Below are 19,935 nucleotides of genomic sequence, written 5' to 3'. Positions count from 1 at the left end.
GTATCTAAATGTCAGAATTCTAAACTAGATTAATAAATCAGTTAAGACACAATGGTGAAAGTTTTAGGAGGAGTAAGACAAAACATAAATATTTTTAGGGATGTATATGTTCTTTAAACAAAGGGAGTTAAAAGAGCTGACAAGAGTGTGTTGTAGCTTTGTTGATTAAACTTAGCTTTTGTCTCGATGTGTAAAATTTCAGTCAGCTTTTGCAAGACATTTCCAAAGAGAAGTACAGTGCAGTTAGAGCACCAGAGGGGTTAAAAACATTTTTTCACTATTATTTTAATGGAGATTGTAATATAAAATGGAATCATTTGGGGGAGAGTGTGAAACATTCACTTTGGCCAGGTGACTTCATTATATTTCTTCAGCATCCTCATCTGTTGTGCTGGTGGAATGCTTAGTGCTTCTTGAATGGCTCCCAACCTTCCAGATATTCTTGCAGACTAAGGACTTACTATTAAAAGATAAAATATTTTCACAATTCCTTCTGGTTTTATAGCAAGAATAATTCAAAGTAATGAATACTTAAGAACAAAAATGCAGTAAGCAGCAGGTTGGGAATTGGGAAGCATGAATCAAGATTTATATTACTAAAATGAGGGTCTGTGTAGTGTATATAGAAAGTCAGTTTCTGTTTAAGAATCTGTGTGCTCAATCTGGCATGATCACAGTTATATTGATATATATTGTTTCGGAACTGTGCCAGATTCAACTCCTCCATGCTCTAGGTTTAAACTACAGCATCTTGCTTCATACCTTGTTGTTACTTTTTTACTTAATTTTAATTTAGGTGCTAACCCCTTCAGGGCTGTATGGGCAGCTACCATTCATTTTAGGAAACAAGCAAAAGTACCTGTTGCTTTCTTGTCTGAAAGATATCTGTAAACATTGATCAAATAGGTTGGAAAATATATTGGAAAAGAGTGGGACAGGAAAAAGAAAAATAGAAAGGAGCCATGTACAGCAGTGAACTTGAGTGAGTATGAAATAGGTGAACCTCTCAGAAAGCATTAATAAGCAAAGCTATCATGAATTAATCTGTGTTAGGGTGGCTGTCAGCACAGAGAGAAGAAATGGATTCTGAAAGTAAACTGTGACTGTTTGTAGGTATTTCCAAAATACCAAATGATCAGCAGAAATAACATATTTGGTAGATTTCAAAGACTTGTTAGGAAACTGAGATTGTGCAAAACTGGACCAAAAAAAAGAACAGTAATGAACAAGTAGAATGATGAACACTTAGAAGAACATTTTAGAAAGCCATAAAAGTTAGAACATACACACAGAAGGCACTGAAGGAATCAATAATATAGGAATATGTCCTGCAGTGGTATTACCAGTAGTTTCACAGTACTGGTAGCATCAGTTTCAAAGGACTTCAGGACTTGGCATTGCACTTCCCCATACTGTTGGGTAAATGCATTGGTATTTATTATATTATCTAACTTAAATTTTCTGTGTTTGAAAATACTGCAGATTGTTAGATGAAAGTTAACAGCCTAAATATGAAAGACAGCAGGTTCTATCGAAAGGAATTACTCATTTGGTTCGATGGTGAACTATTTGCCTAAGAGGCCTAGATATATTTTAACAACTTTGCTCTACAAAACATTAATTTCTGTAAAGTACAGAAGCACATCTGATGCCTGATCTTGATCTGTGACCCGAAGAGTCATTCCTTGAAGTTATGCTGAAAGTGAAGAATTACAGTAGGTCAGAAAGTGTCTGTTTAATTAATCTAATGAAGTATGTAACTTCTTAAACTTGAGAGTGGAATATTTGTTTATCTAAATATTTTTTTATTTTACTAACATGTCTAGCAAAACCCACTTCACTCTACTGCTGAAGAGTGGCATTTATATTTCTGTGAATTCTTTTTTCCTATTTTAGAAAACGAAAAGTAAAGTTTGCTTGTAATAAATATGTGGCAGTGTTTTCTGTCTAGCCCCATCACAACCTCCTTCTTCCATAATTTAAACGTTAAAACAGGTCTATGTTTTTTAGCCATAGCATCTTTGATAATCAGTTTTACTTCTGATACAAATTGCAGAGATAAAATGGTTGATGTTTTAGATCACATCAATTAAGACTATGCTAATTTTTTGATCAGGATCAATTCTGATTACCTTAGAAGACCTCTGAACTGACTGTTGCAGTTAATACTAAATTACTTAATTATTTTTATCTTCTTTTTTTACTACCACCACCACCAAAATCCAGTATGGTGTTTAGAGCATATTGGTCTACCAGGGCTTAAAGAGAAATTCTGCACTGGAGGTAATATCCTGTTCCAATTCTGTTCACGGAAACAAAGGCAGTAATTAATTAATTAATTAAATTTGAACTTGATCCAAAACAGGGTAGCCACATTGCCTTTTGGAAGGGGTCCTGGCTCAGGCTGCCTCCTGAATCTGCCCAGGAATTGCTTGGGGTAGAGCTAAGCAGTAGGAACCAAAACTGTGTGAGGAACCATTTGGTGTTCAGACAGCAGTAGGGACGGCAGAGGGCCAGCACCCACGGTCACTCTCTGGCATGTTACACCCCTTGCATAGCGGTGGAGCTTAGGTCCCCGGAAGTCTTACTATCTAAAATGCCTTGTTTAGTGCCGAATTTTCATTAAAAGGCCTGGAAGAATATAATCATAATAAATCAATTTTTTTCAAAATGAATGAAATCTTTCTGGAATATTTATAAAGCCATTTGGTTTAAATTTAGTAACCCTTTAAAATATAAAGTAAGGGTATTGAGTGCACTATTTGAAATCATTTACTAAAACTTTAAAATGTCAACCATTATAAAAAAAAATCAAGATCAATGTATTCAAACGAGGAAATCGTTCTTTGCTCCAATGTCATAGTAATTCTGAATACAACTTCCTCATCTTAGTTTTGTACAAGTATGAAATTCTAACATTTTGCAAAGGCCTGAAGTAGCAAAAAGTACACAGGTATGATGTAGTAAATGAGCTTTAGAAAAATCTTATTTTTTCCAATATGAGCAAAGTTGTACACTACACAACTGCAGATCATCCATTCCAGTTGAGGAAATCACAGTCCTGCCATCCTTCTACCGTGCTCAGTCCTTCAGCTCCTGTTCACAAGTTGCTCAGCAATTTTCCTCTCATTTTGAAAAGATCTTTGCTGCTTTGGGATTACTTCTTTGAGTCAGTGCTTCTGCTGTCATATGTTCTAAGTATAGTTTTTAAAACTCTGTGTATTTTTAAAAAGTTTGCCTATATTAAAAATTGATAGATTTTAAATGCTTTTAACAGTCAGTCCACGTACGCTGTGATCTGTGCCTTTGTCAGTTTAAGCTATACCTGAGATAACCAGTTTTTCTCACAGCACAAATTCAGAGATAAACCTGGGAGATTTATCCCATTGACTTCAGTAAATGAAGAATTTAATCATGTAATTTTTAGCAATTTCTCACTTTTCCTTTTATTTCACTGTTTCAGTCACCTAAGCCCGAGCAGTAAAAGTGCCTTTTTTGCTGTTATGTAGTGATCAGTCACAGACATAAATCCAGGTTATTCCTCATTTAAAGCCCTTTACTGCATAAAGCACGGTTGATATTAACTTTTGGTTCACTTGCTTTCTCATGATACATTCTTATTTGACTCTTTCTTTTATAATGCTGTGAAGAAGGATAAGCTGCTTTGGTTGATTCTGCTGTCATTTGCGCACAGTCTCTGCAGCAGAGGCTCTGTGAAGCCTTTCTTGCGCTCAGAGGAGCTGCTACCCAAAAAGGGGCAAAGTATAACACATTGCTCCCATCCACACGCGGTGTCGTGGGTCGCACCATCTCCCTGCTACGCTCCTGTGCCATGAACCGCACAGAGAGAGGAATACTTGCCTAGATGTGCTTTGCAGCAGGTCAAAGGCTTGAATCTCAGATTGGTCATTTAATTAAAAATCTCTCTTCTGTTGTTTATCTGCTTACAATGATAGAATTTCCATAAGCTACTGGCAGACAGCAAGTGTCACTTAATACCACCGCTCATCGGTGTGACAGTTTGCTTATTCCTGAAATGGAAGCCATGTTTCAGGTCACCCGTATTACAACCCCGGAGGGGACCCCATCAGCTCAGTGCCTTCTGTTAAACCAACAGAAGTACTCAAAACAAGCCTCATCTAAGCTTCAGCGTGCTGATCCTTGTCACAAAAGTGCTTTTGCATCATGACTGTAGTTAGGTACAGTTTTAGGGAGGTAAGAACCATATTTTGTACTTTTGCTATGAAGAGCCAAAACACTTGCTAGTGGTTTATAAAGAAGTTGATAAAATTATAAATCTGTATCAAAAATGCCACAATTTATATTACTTTCAATTGCTTATAAATATAATGTGGGTCGTCTTCCTTGAGCAACTGTGCAAAATTATATGAAGATATTATGTTTATTTTTATACTAAAATAATTGTTGCTAGCTTTTTAGTTCAAGAACTTTAGCTAATGTCTTAAAGATGGAGTTTATTGTTCTCATTTGCATCAGCATCAAACTGATGTAATTCTTTTTGCGATAACAGTATCATTTGAGCTTTATTTTTTATCTAAACAAAATTTGACTGACATCTTGCAAGTAGAAATTTCATTTTAGATATTTCCTAATCTGTTACAGGTCAATGCACAAACTGACTCAACTGGAGAGACTTGATCTGGGCAATAATGAATTCTCTGAACTGGTAAGCAACACACCATTTTTTAATAGAAAGCCTGTATGTTTTGGGTGCTCTGTGCATGAGGCATTAAACTTTTACTTAAAAGGCATTATTGTGTTGTGGCCACATGCTATGGTCACATTTCCTTGTAGAATAGAAGATTTATCATAGTTCGTGAGGTGAATGTTGATAATGGAATATGCTTCATCTACATCAGGCTTCTGCAGTTCAGATCAAGGTCACAGACGATTCTCACTCAGAGCTTGTTGCTACTGCTGGAATACTGTGGGATGAATTGATGATCTCAATATAAATACTTGTGTCAATTATGTATTAATTTCTGAATATCTATCATTATATCTTGCAAATATTAGAAATTGCTATTAGCAGAAGTAAATTCTGGACTCCAAAAGCAGTTTCTGTCCCTAACTCACCTCTAAGATGAGTATTGAATTCCCTGAGGTTTAATAGCTTTGGGGAATTTTCTCTAACATCAGTATAGAAAATAATGAAGTTGCTGTTCCCTTCAGGTTTCTACTACATCTGTAGGAATTGACACTTTTCAGAAACAGTATGAGGGTGCTTCAGCTGGGTTTTTAAATGGACCTGTTTTTAAGTAGAGCTTGCTGACTTCATCCTGCAGGAACTGTAAATATGTTAAGAGAAGCAAAACTTAGAAAAACTGCTGCCTCATCCTTTTTGAGACCTATCACTGCTAGGGCTATTCAGGAGGGCCTGTGCTTTTGTACTACAACAAATTAATACTGTGACACTCACTATTACACTGAGGGTGAAATAAACGTCTGCATGTGCCTTATCCACCAATAGCCTGTCTAGTGACTGTTAAACCCTGTGAGCTGAACCATTTCCTCCAGAGTCATAGAATAACAATCTGTAAAAATAGTGCTGCTGAATCAGGGCTTGCAATTTTAGGAGGGTGATATTTCCTGTAACTTTAATTAAAATTAAGATAATTTCACTTTAAACAAATTTCAAAATGTCATCTAGTAGTAGAAAGCTGTAGCAAAATTCTACATCTAGTTTACAGATGGTGCACTACCTTGCACTACTTTCTACCATTATGGTTATAACCCTGTTAATGTTTACTAATTCATACTGCTATGTAGGAGAAAATAGATGGTTTTAACTCAGATTTTTAATTAAAACTAGAAATCTTTTGCATAGATAAATAGAATAAAATTTTTCAGAAATGGCATTTGGAATTTTGATCATAAGAAATATGTATATGCTTCCTGAATTCAGTGTGCCTTTCTGGGGGGTGGTTTGGTTTTGTAGTCTCTGTTTTAAATTACTTCAACATCATTCTATGTTTTCGCTGGCCCTGTACTGGTATTAGAACCAGTCTCCCCGAGCTGACTCATTTTTCAGGAAGCTGGTCCAAAAATGTATGAACTAGAATCAAATGCCAGAAGCAAATGGGCCAAGAGGCAAGGGAACGGCATGAATCTGCAGAAATGTCATAGGAAAAGTGGTACTAGTTTAAATCCAGATCACCTGGAAAAAAGGATCAAAAGGTTCTGATTTGGGTTTCAGTAGAAACTTTGTTCTTATTGGAGAAATATACTACCTAGAACTGTGGTGGGGTGGAAGAGTTCAATTTCTTTGACAGTCCATCCTTGGATTATTGAAGTCCCTCCTTTTGCACTGGAAGGGGCTGGGGTCTTCATACAGGCAAACTGGAGCAATAGGCATGGGGTTAAGAATAAAGGTAATTGCAAAAATGGAGTAATTCTGTTAATTAATTTTCTGGAAACAAGATTATCCCAATCATGAGATAGGTATGTGTTCCTAAAATAGAAATTGTCACTTCCTAAATAGCTGCCATATTCAAGTGACTTAATGTAATCAAGGAAGGGAATAGGTAATCTGTGTCACAGGTATCTAGGAAAACTGGAGCAGTAAATCACAAGGTATGGGTCAAGGGTTTGAAATCTCCTAATCTTTGAAGTGACAAAAAATGGCACTGAACAAATGATAAACAGCAATTGTTAATACCACTTATCAAAACATCAGTGAGATCTCATCTGGATTATGGTATGCCATAATGCTATATCATAATCCATGGTATACCATAATCCATGCTCAAGAAATTTCAAATCAAACTGTAATATGTACAACATAGGAATAGTCTGTTGCCTTTGTGAAGGGTGTCTGTCTAATGAGAGGAATTTAAAAGAAAATTAAAGTTGAGAGGGAAATTATGATTATCTCTAATAACCTCAGTGAATGCTCTGGAGGAATAAAAAAACATTAATCATAACAGGAACAAATAGTATAAAGTGATCATTCATTGATTTAGTCTGGAAATTAGAAGTGGTTTTAACCATTGAAGGAAACAGAATTTCAATAGAATTAGCCAAGGCAAAGTAAATTATTTTTAAAGTACTGACTAATCATTTTTCAGTAGAAATACATTATGTGACAACATGGAAAACTGAGGGATTGAGCTCCCCAGACTAGCAGGTTCTTTCTTATCTGATGATGCATTGGGAGCTTCTCCCATAACATACCATGTGACCTGGGCAACTGGAAAATTGTATTTCTTGTGGGAATTATAACATTCCAAAGAACGTAGACCACAGGAGATATAATTAGAGGTCTTTCAAGGTCCTGTGATGCTAGACAGGTAGATTTGTTTCTAGCTGTGTTGAAATAATTCCAGTGAAATAGTGCTACAGACTTTCAAAATGCTAGAATCTGATTTAGTCAGAGCCAAATGAAATATTTAATATCAGTTTCTAGCAGACTTTGGAAAAAAAAAATCTCTACGACTTTACAGAGCTAAGGCAAACTGATGTTTTACCTGTGAAAATAGTGTTTCATGAAAAAGAATAATACTGCTTAGGCTGAAACATGGAAATATTTGTGACCTGATAATTCTTGATTTTCACAGCTGTAATGAATAAGAAATGATTTGGGGAATTGCCTTTTTGAGTTTCTCTCACTAATATCCTATAGTGTTGAAAAGAATAGAACATCTTAGATTAAAGTTTCATATTGTAATTTTAAGGCTTTATCATTGCATACAGCTGTTTTAACTACTGAATATGACAATTGCAGACATTAAATTGTACATAAATGCAGTATATCCAGGAAAATGTTCAGCAATATGACTCCGTTAAGCTATTTTTAAGGCTACAAATCATGCAAAAGGCAGTTTTGCATGTGCCACAAGATGAGATTTGGTCTTTCTTTTCAGTGCATTGTTTCTGAAGCTCCACAATTCTCACTTCAATCGTTTGCCTTGTTTATAAATTGCATACTGCCAATAGACTGTTTAGAACAGGAACTTCTAATAAGTTCTTCTTTGTATTCATTTCTTTTCCAGGGGGTTCTTAAATTTTACAAGTTTTGAAAAAGAGCAACAGTGGTTAAATTAAATTAAATGAACATACTGTTTGTGTCATTAAGTATCTGAAAGTCTGATGTGGGTTATAGAAAGAAAAAAAGCAAGGTGAAGAGCGAATCTTTTTTTAAAGAAAATACTGATTTATATTTAACTAAAAAAAAATACTGATTTATTTAATGGTCCTAATACTATCTTCTTCTTTTCTTCAGCCTGAGGTTCTCGAACAAATACAAAATCTAAAGGAATTGTGGATGGACAATAATTCTTTGCAAATACTACCTGGGGTATGAACATTTTTTTTACATAATCAAATTATTGTGTGATATAGTGAACTATTGACCTTGCAGTAAATAAATGCATGTGCATTTTCTTGAATGGGTACATATTCCTAGTTCATATAGTCATTAATTATTATCAAGAAATAAAAGTCTCAGCATAGCTATTCATATAAAAACCTTTTAAATGTTGTGTTATTACATGATAGCGTCTAAATGGGGATGTGCCTGTTTTATTTAAATGTTGTGTGGGTTTCATTGTGAGGGGAAGTTATTTCCTATTGTCTTCGCAGTCAGCATGCATTAACTAGCAGTTTTATAAAAACCCACATGTTTTAAAAAGGAAGATGAAATGTTAAGTAATCTAAATAAACTTAAAAATAACAGATGGTATGTACAGATTCAACTATATTAAAAGCAATTCTGAGGCAGTGGAATGAAGATATGTTCCTCCAGAAAGCACTCCATTTAGAAATGGAACAAAAAATATTTTACAATCTAAACATTAGGGTCATGGTTATATATTAGTGCTGTTTCTGAGTTGTTGCTACCCCACAGTAGGACTTTGATTTTCAATTTTTATTGCCATAAATTATTAAAATTAAATACTCTAAAATACCTACACTGATTATGACCGGAGAAAGGGATCCCCGTCATTAGCATTTTATCACACAGGTGACAGATCATATGTTTTACATAATAATGCTCTTCATGGCTGCAGGGAAAATGTAGAACTATATCTAGCACAAACATGTCTAGGTGTTAGAAGTAGTTCTTCCTCTTTCAGTTTTGAACATTTGTTAATAAAAATTCAATTTTTTGCATTGAGCAATGACTGGTTTTTGTCATAAATAGATTACATTAATCTTTTGTGTTAAGCAGGATGTTTGCAAAGAAAATGATCATTTTCAGTCACTGTCCGAATATCCACTTTGAGTGCTTTGTTAGTGAAAAGAAAAGCTGATATTGAAACCACCTCTTGATACTGAAACCAGCTGGAGATCAAGAACACCAATATTGCAGTATTGTTGCTGCAGTGTTAGAGTAGAAGAAATGTCAGATATACTAGAGTGTGTGCACAAACATTTTAACCATTATTCTGTTTCTTTTCTGTTCACAATGAAATTGGTTAATATATCCAGAGCTAAAATGTGTTCCAAACATGGTCCTGCTGAGCTATTATAATCCCTGAAGAGGGTATTTAGAGTTGAAGATGTTCAGTAGGTCATGGAACTAAATCTCAAGGAGCATAATTATTTTCAGTGAATAATCCATGTTTCCTGCATCTGATTCTAGTAGACCCTAGATGATGTTTTATGAAAGCCTTCTCCAAAACAAGAGGTTTAAAACAGTTAATATTAGCTTTAAATTTTTACTTTTAAAAATAGAAAGGAAATACCAACTGGTAATTGATTTTAAGATTTAGAGATTTGCCAGGTTTCCAATGTTAATAATTCAGTTTTTAAAAAAGTAGTCTGTGCTAGAAACAAAGGTTATGTTTGACTATTAACATGGGTAGAATGGCAAATGTTGGTGTGGAAGGGAGATTTTCCCTTTATACAACTCAGATATGATTAAAGATAACATGAAGCTGCCTCCTTAGAAGCAGAGAGCAGATCAGTGAAATAACTCTTGTAAAAAGGATGCTGACATAACTGAATATAAGCCTGTATTACTATTGTTTGTCTTTAATTAAACTTAGAAACTGGCATGCAGTGTATATCTTTTCAAGTAACACTTTGTGACATGCTATTAAGTCTATAGGGAAGTTAAAACAGCTCGTGTACCTGGATGTGTCAAAAAACAGGATAGAAACTGTTGATTTGGACATATCAGGATGTGAAGGACTTGAAGATCTCCTGTTGTCATCCAATATGTTGCAGCAACTGCCAGACTCTATAGGTGAGAAAAGCTCAGGATTTCTTGTAATCTTTTACAGTTAAGGATTTCTTTAATATCTTTTTTTTGTAATTATGGGACTTGACAATAGCTGGAATAAGAACTGCCATTAAATTCCGACAGAGTTTGAAACATTTATGTCTGCACAGTCCATGAAGATAATTTTGTAAAGTCAGGAAAAAAATCCATGGTTAGAAGGTATTGATTATTCTGATTTGCTATTTTAAAGAAAATAAGCAAAGAAAGATATAATTGATCTGATCTAAATTTGAAAGTAAGTATAATAGTGATTATGTTAACAGTGTGAAACTCTTGAAGGAAATTGCTACTCTGAGTTACAGTAATGCAATTCCATATGAGAGCATTAAACAAAGAAATAGTTCAAACTGTTCATTTTTGCTTTTGACTATATTGCATGCATAGAATTTCTGAATTATTTAGAATATATAGAAATTCTGGAAGCTAAGTGATTGTAGGTTATGATTCTATACATCTGGATATTTCATTTCAGTCTTGATCCCTTATATTTTCTTTAGAAACACTTAAGGTCTTTCCTCTCTTCTATTGCTTCTAGCCGATGAGCCCACTATATCATCATCATCATCTTTTTCACTTTCCTAAATGTGTCCTTTTGAACATGGAACTGTTAAATTCCCCAATTTCAAATCAACTTAGTCAAGATTCCAAAATGTACTGCGAATTAATAATACTGTGCTACACGAATGTTACTAGATGTCTTTTACAGCTATTTTCTATTTTGGTCTTCTACATCTCACCATAAATTCTAGAATTTTTGCTTTATATGGTTTTCTGATATGCATATGCAGATTGATTTTTAGAGGGCATTTAGCTCCTGCACAAAAGGAATAAATGTTTACATTTTGAAGTATACATTCTTGCAATTAGATATATTCAGTTGTCATTTCCAAATTCCTATTACTGAATGATAATAGATTTAACAGAAGTAAAGCAAAAAGATTCATTTTAATACTGCATTTTCAAATGAGAGCTTGCTGAAATTCATTTTGGTGGAACTTTTTCCTCTTAAAAGAAAATTTTCTTGAAAACTAGATGTTTCTTGGAACATGTTGATTTTGGAAAAGCTTTCAACAAAAATGTTCTGCAATTGAAATGAGTAGTGTTTCTTTTAATTATACTTTTCATTTGCTTCAGCTTTCAAATTATGGCACATTCAATTTAACTTTTTTCTCTATATTGGTGATTAATCTGTTTTATTCTTAACATTAATTACAAATGATCATTTAAAAAATGATATTTCAGTATATCCAGAATCCTTTCAGGAAAGAAACAGATTTTGAAATGTCAATAACTTCCAGAAGGTGTAAATGTTTTTCAAGCTCTGTTTCTAGCACTATAATGCAATATTTTCCCCATTTTTTCTCTCTTTACTTTTTTATCGTCTTCTGCTGTTACACACTGGTAAAGCAGAAGTTTCATTCCCTTCTTGGTAAATGTTACCCAGTTATGCATCTGCTTAGACTTAGATATATAATAATTCTTTTAATGATAAGTATTAACCATATATACAAATGCATTCAGGATTGATTCTAGTTTTCGGTCTGATTCTGGTTTTCTTCTATACCTACATATTGTGAAGCTTTAGAAATGTGGCATTTACTTTAGATAATTTGCCTAATGTCCTGTTATGACCTAAGCACCTTTTAATCAAGGCAACAGGACTTGAATTTGATCGAAACATTAATAGATAAGTAGAAATACACAGATAGGATACTATTCTTTTTTTTACAGTTTTTTTCAAGACTGCAGAAATACATTTAATATTTCACTTGCAGTTCAGCTTAACATTTAATCAGTGCTTCATTTTGATGAAACGTATTCTCAAAGGGACAAGAATGTGTCTGTGTACTGTCCTATATACAGATGTTTTCTAAAATCTAGATCAAAGTTATTGAGTGTTAGAAATCATTGTTTGTTTAAGGATATGGGAGATTACAGAAAGTAAAAAAAGATTAATGTGAAATATTTTTCTATTACTTCTTCGTTACCTGTTTTGTAGGACTGTTGAAAAGGCTTACAACTTTAAAAGTAGATGACAATCAGCTTACAATTCTGCCAAATGCAATTGGAAAGTGAGTATAAGTGTCATGATTTTCAACATTAAGTAAAATGTGTTTTCCCTCCAGCTTGCAGGATGTAGGTTTTTTTAAAATAAAAAATAAGACAAAGATGTACTGAATTATAAAACAATTCTGAAATGTGTGCCTAACACCCAGCTGATAACATTTAAATTTGGAGCAACACTATTACTTCTGTGGACTTATACTGGTATAAGTGATAAGATGGAATGTATCATATTTTCCAAGAAAAAGAACAGAGGTATTTTTCTGTATGAATCACTTGCAATTTAGATGATTAGAGCGGCAAAAGTAGAAGAAATAGAAGTATTTGGGGGAATACGTCTGTTTCCATAGCAACAGCCAGTACTTGATGCTTAAAAGAAAATGGCCACAAACCTCATATGTATGAAGATTTCTTAAAATATTGAAGTAACATAAATGAAAAAGTCATGACAATTTCATAGGTGTCTACATCAAAATGTGAAAATATCATGTAAGTGATCTTATTATGAAAAGCAGTAGTGATGGCCTTTAGCTATCATTTTGTCAGATATTACATGATCACTGGTGCAAAATTCTGTCTTGTACTGTTGTGTGTCTTGAGCTTATTGCTAAATGAAACCTTCAATTTATTGTAAAATTGAACGCAGATGCAAGCATGTCTCCAAGTACAGAAACAGGTGCTTCTTTATGTTGTTTCACACTGCACATATCCCCTTCTAGCAGAACATATCTTTAACATTGATATTTTTGTAGGATGCCTCTTCCTCTGCATATTTTACTTCTGAAATGCTAGATAAACTCATATTTGGAAAAAAATTCAGAATATATGGTCCCTGGCTGCCTTCTACAGCTATAGCACTAGTGTTTCCATCATTCCTCTTGCACCAGCAGTAGTATTCATGCAGAAGAAGCAGATTTCAGCCTAAGTAATGATTGTCTTCCTGGTGTGACTGAACACATGGTTATACCATTTATACCAATTCTGTGCTGTCAGCATGAAACGCTGGGAACGGGGCATCTGTGAGCAGAGTTGCGCTCACGGTTTGTGCCTTTGTTCTCAGTGCAAAAACCATTCTCTCTTCAGCAGATTGTAGCTCAACAAACTGTTCCATTAGAAGTAGTTTTCTTAAGCCAGGGCTGTTCTGAGGCTTCCAAAATTAAAGCCAAGAAGACTTCATTTAGACTTGTCCAGAAATATGATAGTACAGTGAGGTCTCTAGAATAGAAATAATCTCTAACTTGCACAGCCAGTGCTTTACTGCTCCCGCACCCATTTTATAGTAATTTAGTTGTTGGTATGCCATTCAGGAAAAATTTGTGAACTATTACAACTGTAGCAACTGAAAGCTTAGGTTTGACCTACCATGCTGTACTTCTTGCAGTGTCTTTACAGTTATGTGATGTTCATGTAGAGTATTAAAAGTTGGTCATATGAATCACAAAAGGGCAGATCTTTGCTACACAAACAATTGTGTGGCAATAAATTCTGATAGGCAGTGAAAGCTTGTAAGGCTCAAAGTGGTACTGCACACTCTGCGAAAAGGTTGGTATAATGTCCACCATTATCTTTAACAATTTTGGAGGTCAGTTATTAAGACCTTTTAAAACCTTTATTATTTATTGAATTTCTCAAATTGCAGGGAAACCCCTCTTCCTTTTTAACCTAATATCTGTTCAGTATTGTTTGTCCTGGAGCCTTAATTACATTTTTAAAGATGCATACTGCCGTTCTAAACGGTGTATATGCAGAGCAGTAGGCTAATCACCTAATATTATCACATTATTTTTGAGTGATTGGTTGTGCTTTTTAAATGAAGTACTTTAATGAGGACAGTGTCTCCCACATCAAAATGAACTTCCTTTCTCTGACTCATCCATTTGGATAGTTTCCTACTGTTTTTTTTCTCCTAAATCATAGTTGTAGTACCCACTGCAGAGTATATTATTGTCACACAAAGATTAGCAGTGTGGAGGAGGGAACTCTCCCTCCAGGAACAAATTTCATGATGAGACACAGAGCACTTCAACACTGTCTGAGTCGATGTTGCTAATAGTGAACCACCACCCACATTTTTGGCAGTTTTGTTCAAAGGGCAAGCCTGTAAGTGGCATTTGGAGTTTGACCCTGCAAGATGCTGTGCACAGTAGACCCAGCTTAATAAAACATTCCACATAAAATCAGCGGATTCACGTTGATTAAGTACTTTACCAAATTGGACCCAAAGACTGGAGATTTTATCTGTAGGACCCTGGTGAATTCTCATGCTTTCCCCTTTGTCGGTAGGAAGGTGTCATGAGGAAAGTCGTGACCCCCTCATAGGTAATGGTGCAGTAGGTCAAGAGCCAGTGTAGATGAGTGTTAGATGGGTGTTTTGTATATGTGTCTAGTCTATACCATATCTGACAGTACCAGATGCTGCAAATGAAAGTGTAAAATTCTGTTCCTGGGTCTGCAAAATTCCTTTTGCCTGATGTTGGACAAATAGTGGGTGTAGCTAACTCTTAGGATTTGGGCTGCTTTGGCAGTTATCTGGGTGGCTGTTGGGAGAAAAGGGCTGAGGTGGGTTGGAACTACTCTTTTATTCGTAGCAGTCTTCATTCTCCATGAATCTCTCTCTACTAATCTGTCTAAAAATATTCCTCATCTACCTTAGGACATGTACTGTGAACTGCCTTATTTCAATGGGTGCCAAACTGAACAGCAGGTGCATATCTGATTTTTGTCTGCCTTTCTTTAAACCTATCAAGTATGATCTGAATTTAGCCCAAGAAGACAGTATGGTTAATGATATTTTAGCTAAATTAGCATTGTTGGAATTATAGCTGTTATTTTAACTTAATCCATGATGAATGAAAAATCACCTTCTGAAGTGCATATTTTTTTAACCGTGGTAGTTACAGAGATAAAATATAGTTTCACACTGACTTTGGTGTTTTTACTGTGGCCTTCTTCATTTGTCTGCTGCTGATGTCATCAGGAAGGAAGGAAGCTGAGAATGTCTGTGCCAGACAATACCTTTCAAATAAAATTCTCTTGTCTGATAAAGCCATTCTTCACTGTCAGGGAAACTTCCACAGTTACTGTTCAGAGTATCAGATTTTCTGATTGCTATTGGAAACGCTGTAGTTCTCAGTTAGCTTATCTATTTTCAAGCTTTTCTGGTTGTGTTATCATGAGTAGAAGGAAGAATGTATGCATCTTGCAATTTAACAAGTTTTCCAGTTGGACTTCCCACTGTCAAGCACCTATTCTGTATGAAGTAGGTAAACATGACTGAATTTTGCCTTTACTGAAATTGTTTTGTATCTAGTTTGAAATCAACTGTGGTGGATACAGAGCTTGTATTAAAGAAAAGCTATAACTAAAGCCTGGCAGAGCTTTTGGGTATATTCCATGCATCTCTTTCACTAATCACTGTATGACTCACTTTGGCTTTTCAGTCTACTGAAATACAGCAATTAGAGGAAAGTTCTGAGAATTCCATGTTAGGAATAGCTATTTCTGGTTTCATGTTTCATAAAATTTGAAGGCTGAACGACCTTTTTTTAATTAATAAACTGGAATAAAGGTAAGTTAGACGTACAGCGAAGGTCCAGTCCTGCAGCTGTGACTCATATAAATACTAAGGAGCAAGGTTTGTAGCAGAGGTAAACTTTTTATCAGATCTACCAAAACATTTGGAAAAAAACCAGACAATCTTCTGGGCACCTAGTCCCTTTGTCAGTGGGAGATGACAAACGTGGAGGAAGAAATAATTGCTTGCCATTTAACCTTACTATTAATTAAAGCACTTGAGAGAAAAAGGTAGTACATGTGGAGCAGAAAAGGGGCAGCAGAAGCAGGGAACAATGGCATTTGTTACGGGTCATAAAACTTATATTCTGTGAGCTGAATGAGCAGTGCAGTACAGCATTCATTTTAAGAATCTTTATATCAAGCCTAATTTTATAAGAGGTTCAGTAGATATTTCTTCAGAATATTTTTAAATATGTGTGTGTATATGCGCATAATGCATATGTAATATGTATATGTTTTTATGTATCTCTCTATATAACATGTATTACACATATATATTCCTGTTGGTAAGCGTTACTTGCATTAGCAAAGGTCAAATTGTTGGTTTTTAATCACCAAAGTAAGATTGATGTGTAAGTGTTGCCTGATACTACCTGCTGTCTTCAGGGAAAAGCAAATACTCAAAAGAGTCCTGTGGGTTGTGTGACTGGCTAGGACAGGGTCCTGAAGAGCAGAAAAACGCCTCTGAAGGCCGTCTCATTCCGGACCAGCGGTGGGTGGGGAGGTTCAAGTGCTGACTGTCAGCACTCTGCATTGGTCAGCTCTTGGCGTTTCCTTGGCTTTCATTCTGCGTAGGTGCCAGCTGCTGTCAGAGAAGGCGGTGGCTTTTATGATGTGGGCCCCTTTCATTTAGGACTCGGTATGAAATCTCCAACTCATTTCACAACCTCTTCATGGCTAATAAAATGCAGGGATATACTGAATGCCAATTCCGTGCACTAGCAAGCTGTGCTTTCTTTATACGTACTGCTCTCTGGTACTGGGGACTGTGGCTGACCCAGACTTCAGTTCAACAGGGGAGTCTCTGTCAGCTGTCTCTACTTCATCCTCTTTCCTGAAAACATGATTACGTAGAGGAAAGGTCAGGTCTCTTTCTTTTCACAATTTGACAGTACAACAGTCTAGGAAAAAAGATACAAGACAGAAATTGAGATTACTTCATTTTTTTAAAAGAGAGACCTTGAGTGTCAGAAGATTACTTACTCTGGTCTGCTTTGTTTCAGTCCTTGCCATACAGATACCCTTTGAAGATCACTTTTTAGCCAGCTTTCTGAACATGTGAAAGATAAGCACTTTTACAAAAGCTGGGTCTGACTACAACAGGCTGAGATTACTTTGCTGAGTTTGGGTCCAAGTTCATCTTTTTTTACTACTGATTAGAATTAGTATTAGAAATGATGTCAAGTGCATCAGTTGGAATGTACCCTGGAGGCAATTTCTGCTTCCCTTACCTTTGCTCTGACCAGCGGTATTTCTTTACCTGTTGTCTGTCTTTATATGTTAAGATTATAAACTTTTTGGTTTAATGCTTTAGCTTGGTATGAATTGCCCTGATCACTGTCTGTTTGAACTACTTGGAATACTCCTCACTACAAAAAGTAAGAATGATAATGTGGGGAAACTGAGTGGTCTTTCTTAAACTGCCTTACTGGGTAAGATTGATAAACCGTGTTCCTAATAGTTCCTAAAATCATGTTATTATAGACTTCTCCTAGGGAAATCTGCAATAAAGGTTCCCTCTTCAGGGCATGATGTCTGTAGTAGTGTGATGCTTTAAAACTTCCAAAGGTTTTAGATTGTTGATTTTTGTTATCTAGTCCTTGTATAGCATCTAACAAGTGTATTTACAATTTCAGTTTATCTTTATTAGAAGAATTTGACTGCAGCTGTAATGAGTTGGAGTCCTTACCTTCTACCATTGGCTACCTTCATAACCTGAGGACGTTGGCTGTGGATGAGAATTTCCTTCCTGAGCTGCCCAGAGAAGTGAGAAGCTGATTCTGTTTTTAAATTACAGATTGAAATGTTTTGTGGTAGGCCCAAGATTTCATCCCTACTCAGACAAAATATCTGTTAAAGCAATTGTTTCTGCATGATGTGGAACACCAAACCTTTCTTACGTACTCCACAGTAAAATAATAAAACCAGTAAATTAGTAAATCCATGTAAAGGTGAGAGTATCACTCAGAACAGTAGTGCAGGTAACCCTAGGCATTTCCCTGATGTTACTGACAAAGGGAGAGCATTATTTTCTGACTAGATTCTGTATTTTTTTTGCTTTCTGTCACTTACAGTAAAAACACAATTTGGACACCTCCTGACGTAAAAAGTTAGTGATAATAAATTTTATCAAAGTAGGTATCCTAACATCTTTGTTTTTTTCATTCCTATAGATTGGAAGCTGTAAAAACGTAACAGTGATGTCTCTGCGCTCTAACAAGCTAGAATTTCTTCCTGATGAAATTGGTCAGATGCAGAAGCTGAGAGTGTTAAATCTGAGTGATAACAGGTATAGTTCACATAATTTTTCTAATGCATTATAAGAATTTATTTTAAAAAAAATTTAAACTATTCTTTTTAGGTATTTGTAAAAATACATTTATATAAAATATATTTTAAAAGATAAAAATAATATTTAGAATTACTTTTTAAAACCTATTTAAACTATAAGGAAAAAATCTTGATTTTTTTTTTTTTTTTTTTTTTTAATTTTTATGGTTTGGTCTTAGTTCCACTGGCATCCAAAGAAAAACTTGAATGGGGCCAAGATCTGGGTCTCAGTGTGTTTTAATAGATTAAAACATATTTACTTCTTTTATCTCCTGCTGTTTCCATGTGGAAATGTGATATTTGGCTTTAGAATTGTATGTAACTTCGTAATATTTAATGATTAAAAAATTGTGACAACTGATATATAGGAAATCATTAAATGCAAGCACACTAGCATGTTATCCTGCCTCCACTGAAATCAAAAGAAAATTTTCTATTATTTCCTTCAGCAGAGCAAAGGTTTTGTCAAAAAAACAGATTCTTCTGTTCTTATGCACATGACTATTCCTCTGAGAAACTTAATGGTTAAAATGAGCCTTTCTTGATACCTATCCCATGCTGCCATAGGCATCAGAAAAGACTGAATTTTCCTTGAGATTTATACATGCCTATGTTCCAAGAATATGTTAATTTTCAGTATAACCACAGAAATACAAGTTTCCTTGGTAGTGCAACATATGGTGTGTGAATACCATTTTGTTTCCAGTAATTATCATCCATACGCAGTAAAAATTAGGGGAAGGACTTTCCACATCTGTGTCTGATATACTGTCAGCAGTTTCATTGTTGAAATTAAGGTTGAGCATAAAATATAAAATGAGGTAATGTAGAAATCTCTGTAATATATTTGTTTAAAATTATTTGCTTAATTCTGTTAGATGATTTTCCGCATTACAATTGTGTGTTATAAAATACATTATGTATGGACCAGACCATAAAGTTAAACTTAACTCTAGTTTGTATTGAAACTGTCCAAGTCCCAGAATCAAATCTTGGGTCTCTTGATTTTGGGTTTCAGGTTCCAGTGCTTTCCCAAGTACAGGGAGTACTCTCCCATCAGTATGTCACCACGGCAGTGTACATTTGTGCTTTTATCTGTACAGCTAGAGTCTGAAACTGTATTTCAGGCAACACTTTAAAATCACTCAAGCTGGCATTCTTGCCAACAAAGGCAGCCTAGCTTCCCTTCGCTGTTCCTGCATCCATATACCCTGTCCTGTCCTAGGGTGGTTTTGTTCAGGTGTATGGTGATCTTGAATGCATAAGTAATATAGATGAAAGCAGCCTATCAGAAATATGGCGAATTTTCAGTTGGACATTTTCAGTGGCTGTTCCCTCTTGTTGCTGCACAGCCAGCTGTAGTGGCATGCAGGAGGAGGCACAGAGTGGGCATAGGAGTGGGGAGCCAGCAGGACAGCGCTGGTTTGGGGCCTCTTGGGAGTTCAGGGAGTTGCAGCTGCAGGGTGCCTTCCCTGGCACATAAACCCAATCTGAGCTGG

At 35.3% G+C, this 19,935-nt stretch overlaps 1 protein-coding gene across 2 annotated transcripts in view; it reads left to right on the top strand.

Moving 5' to 3' along the window:
• Nucleotides 1-19,935, top strand: part of LRRC7 (leucine rich repeat containing 7) — a 102,093-nt gene that overhangs the window by 32,497 nt on the left and 49,661 nt on the right. For both annotated transcript variants that reach the window (XM_010561505.1, XM_010561504.1), the window contains 6 exons: nucleotides 4,624-4,687; nucleotides 8,243-8,317; nucleotides 10,066-10,210; nucleotides 12,246-12,318; nucleotides 17,743-17,872; nucleotides 18,280-18,395. In XM_010561505.1, coding sequence (XP_010559807.1) covers nucleotides 4,624-4,687; nucleotides 8,243-8,317; nucleotides 10,066-10,210; nucleotides 12,246-12,318; nucleotides 17,743-17,872; nucleotides 18,280-18,395 — 603 coding nt within the window. The remainder of the gene's footprint in view (nucleotides 1-4,623; nucleotides 4,688-8,242; nucleotides 8,318-10,065; nucleotides 10,211-12,245; nucleotides 12,319-17,742; nucleotides 17,873-18,279; nucleotides 18,396-19,935) is intronic.

This window comes from Haliaeetus leucocephalus, unplaced genomic scaffold (genome assembly GCF_000737465.1).
Source record: "Haliaeetus leucocephalus isolate CR32 unplaced genomic scaffold, Haliaeetus_leucocephalus-4.0 Scaffold147, whole genome shotgun sequence".
In the NCBI taxonomy this organism is placed as follows: domain Eukaryota; kingdom Metazoa; phylum Chordata; class Aves; order Accipitriformes; family Accipitridae; genus Haliaeetus; species Haliaeetus leucocephalus.
Note: the sequence above shows the minus strand (reverse complement) of the source record. Positions and strands in the feature narration are given on the sequence as shown.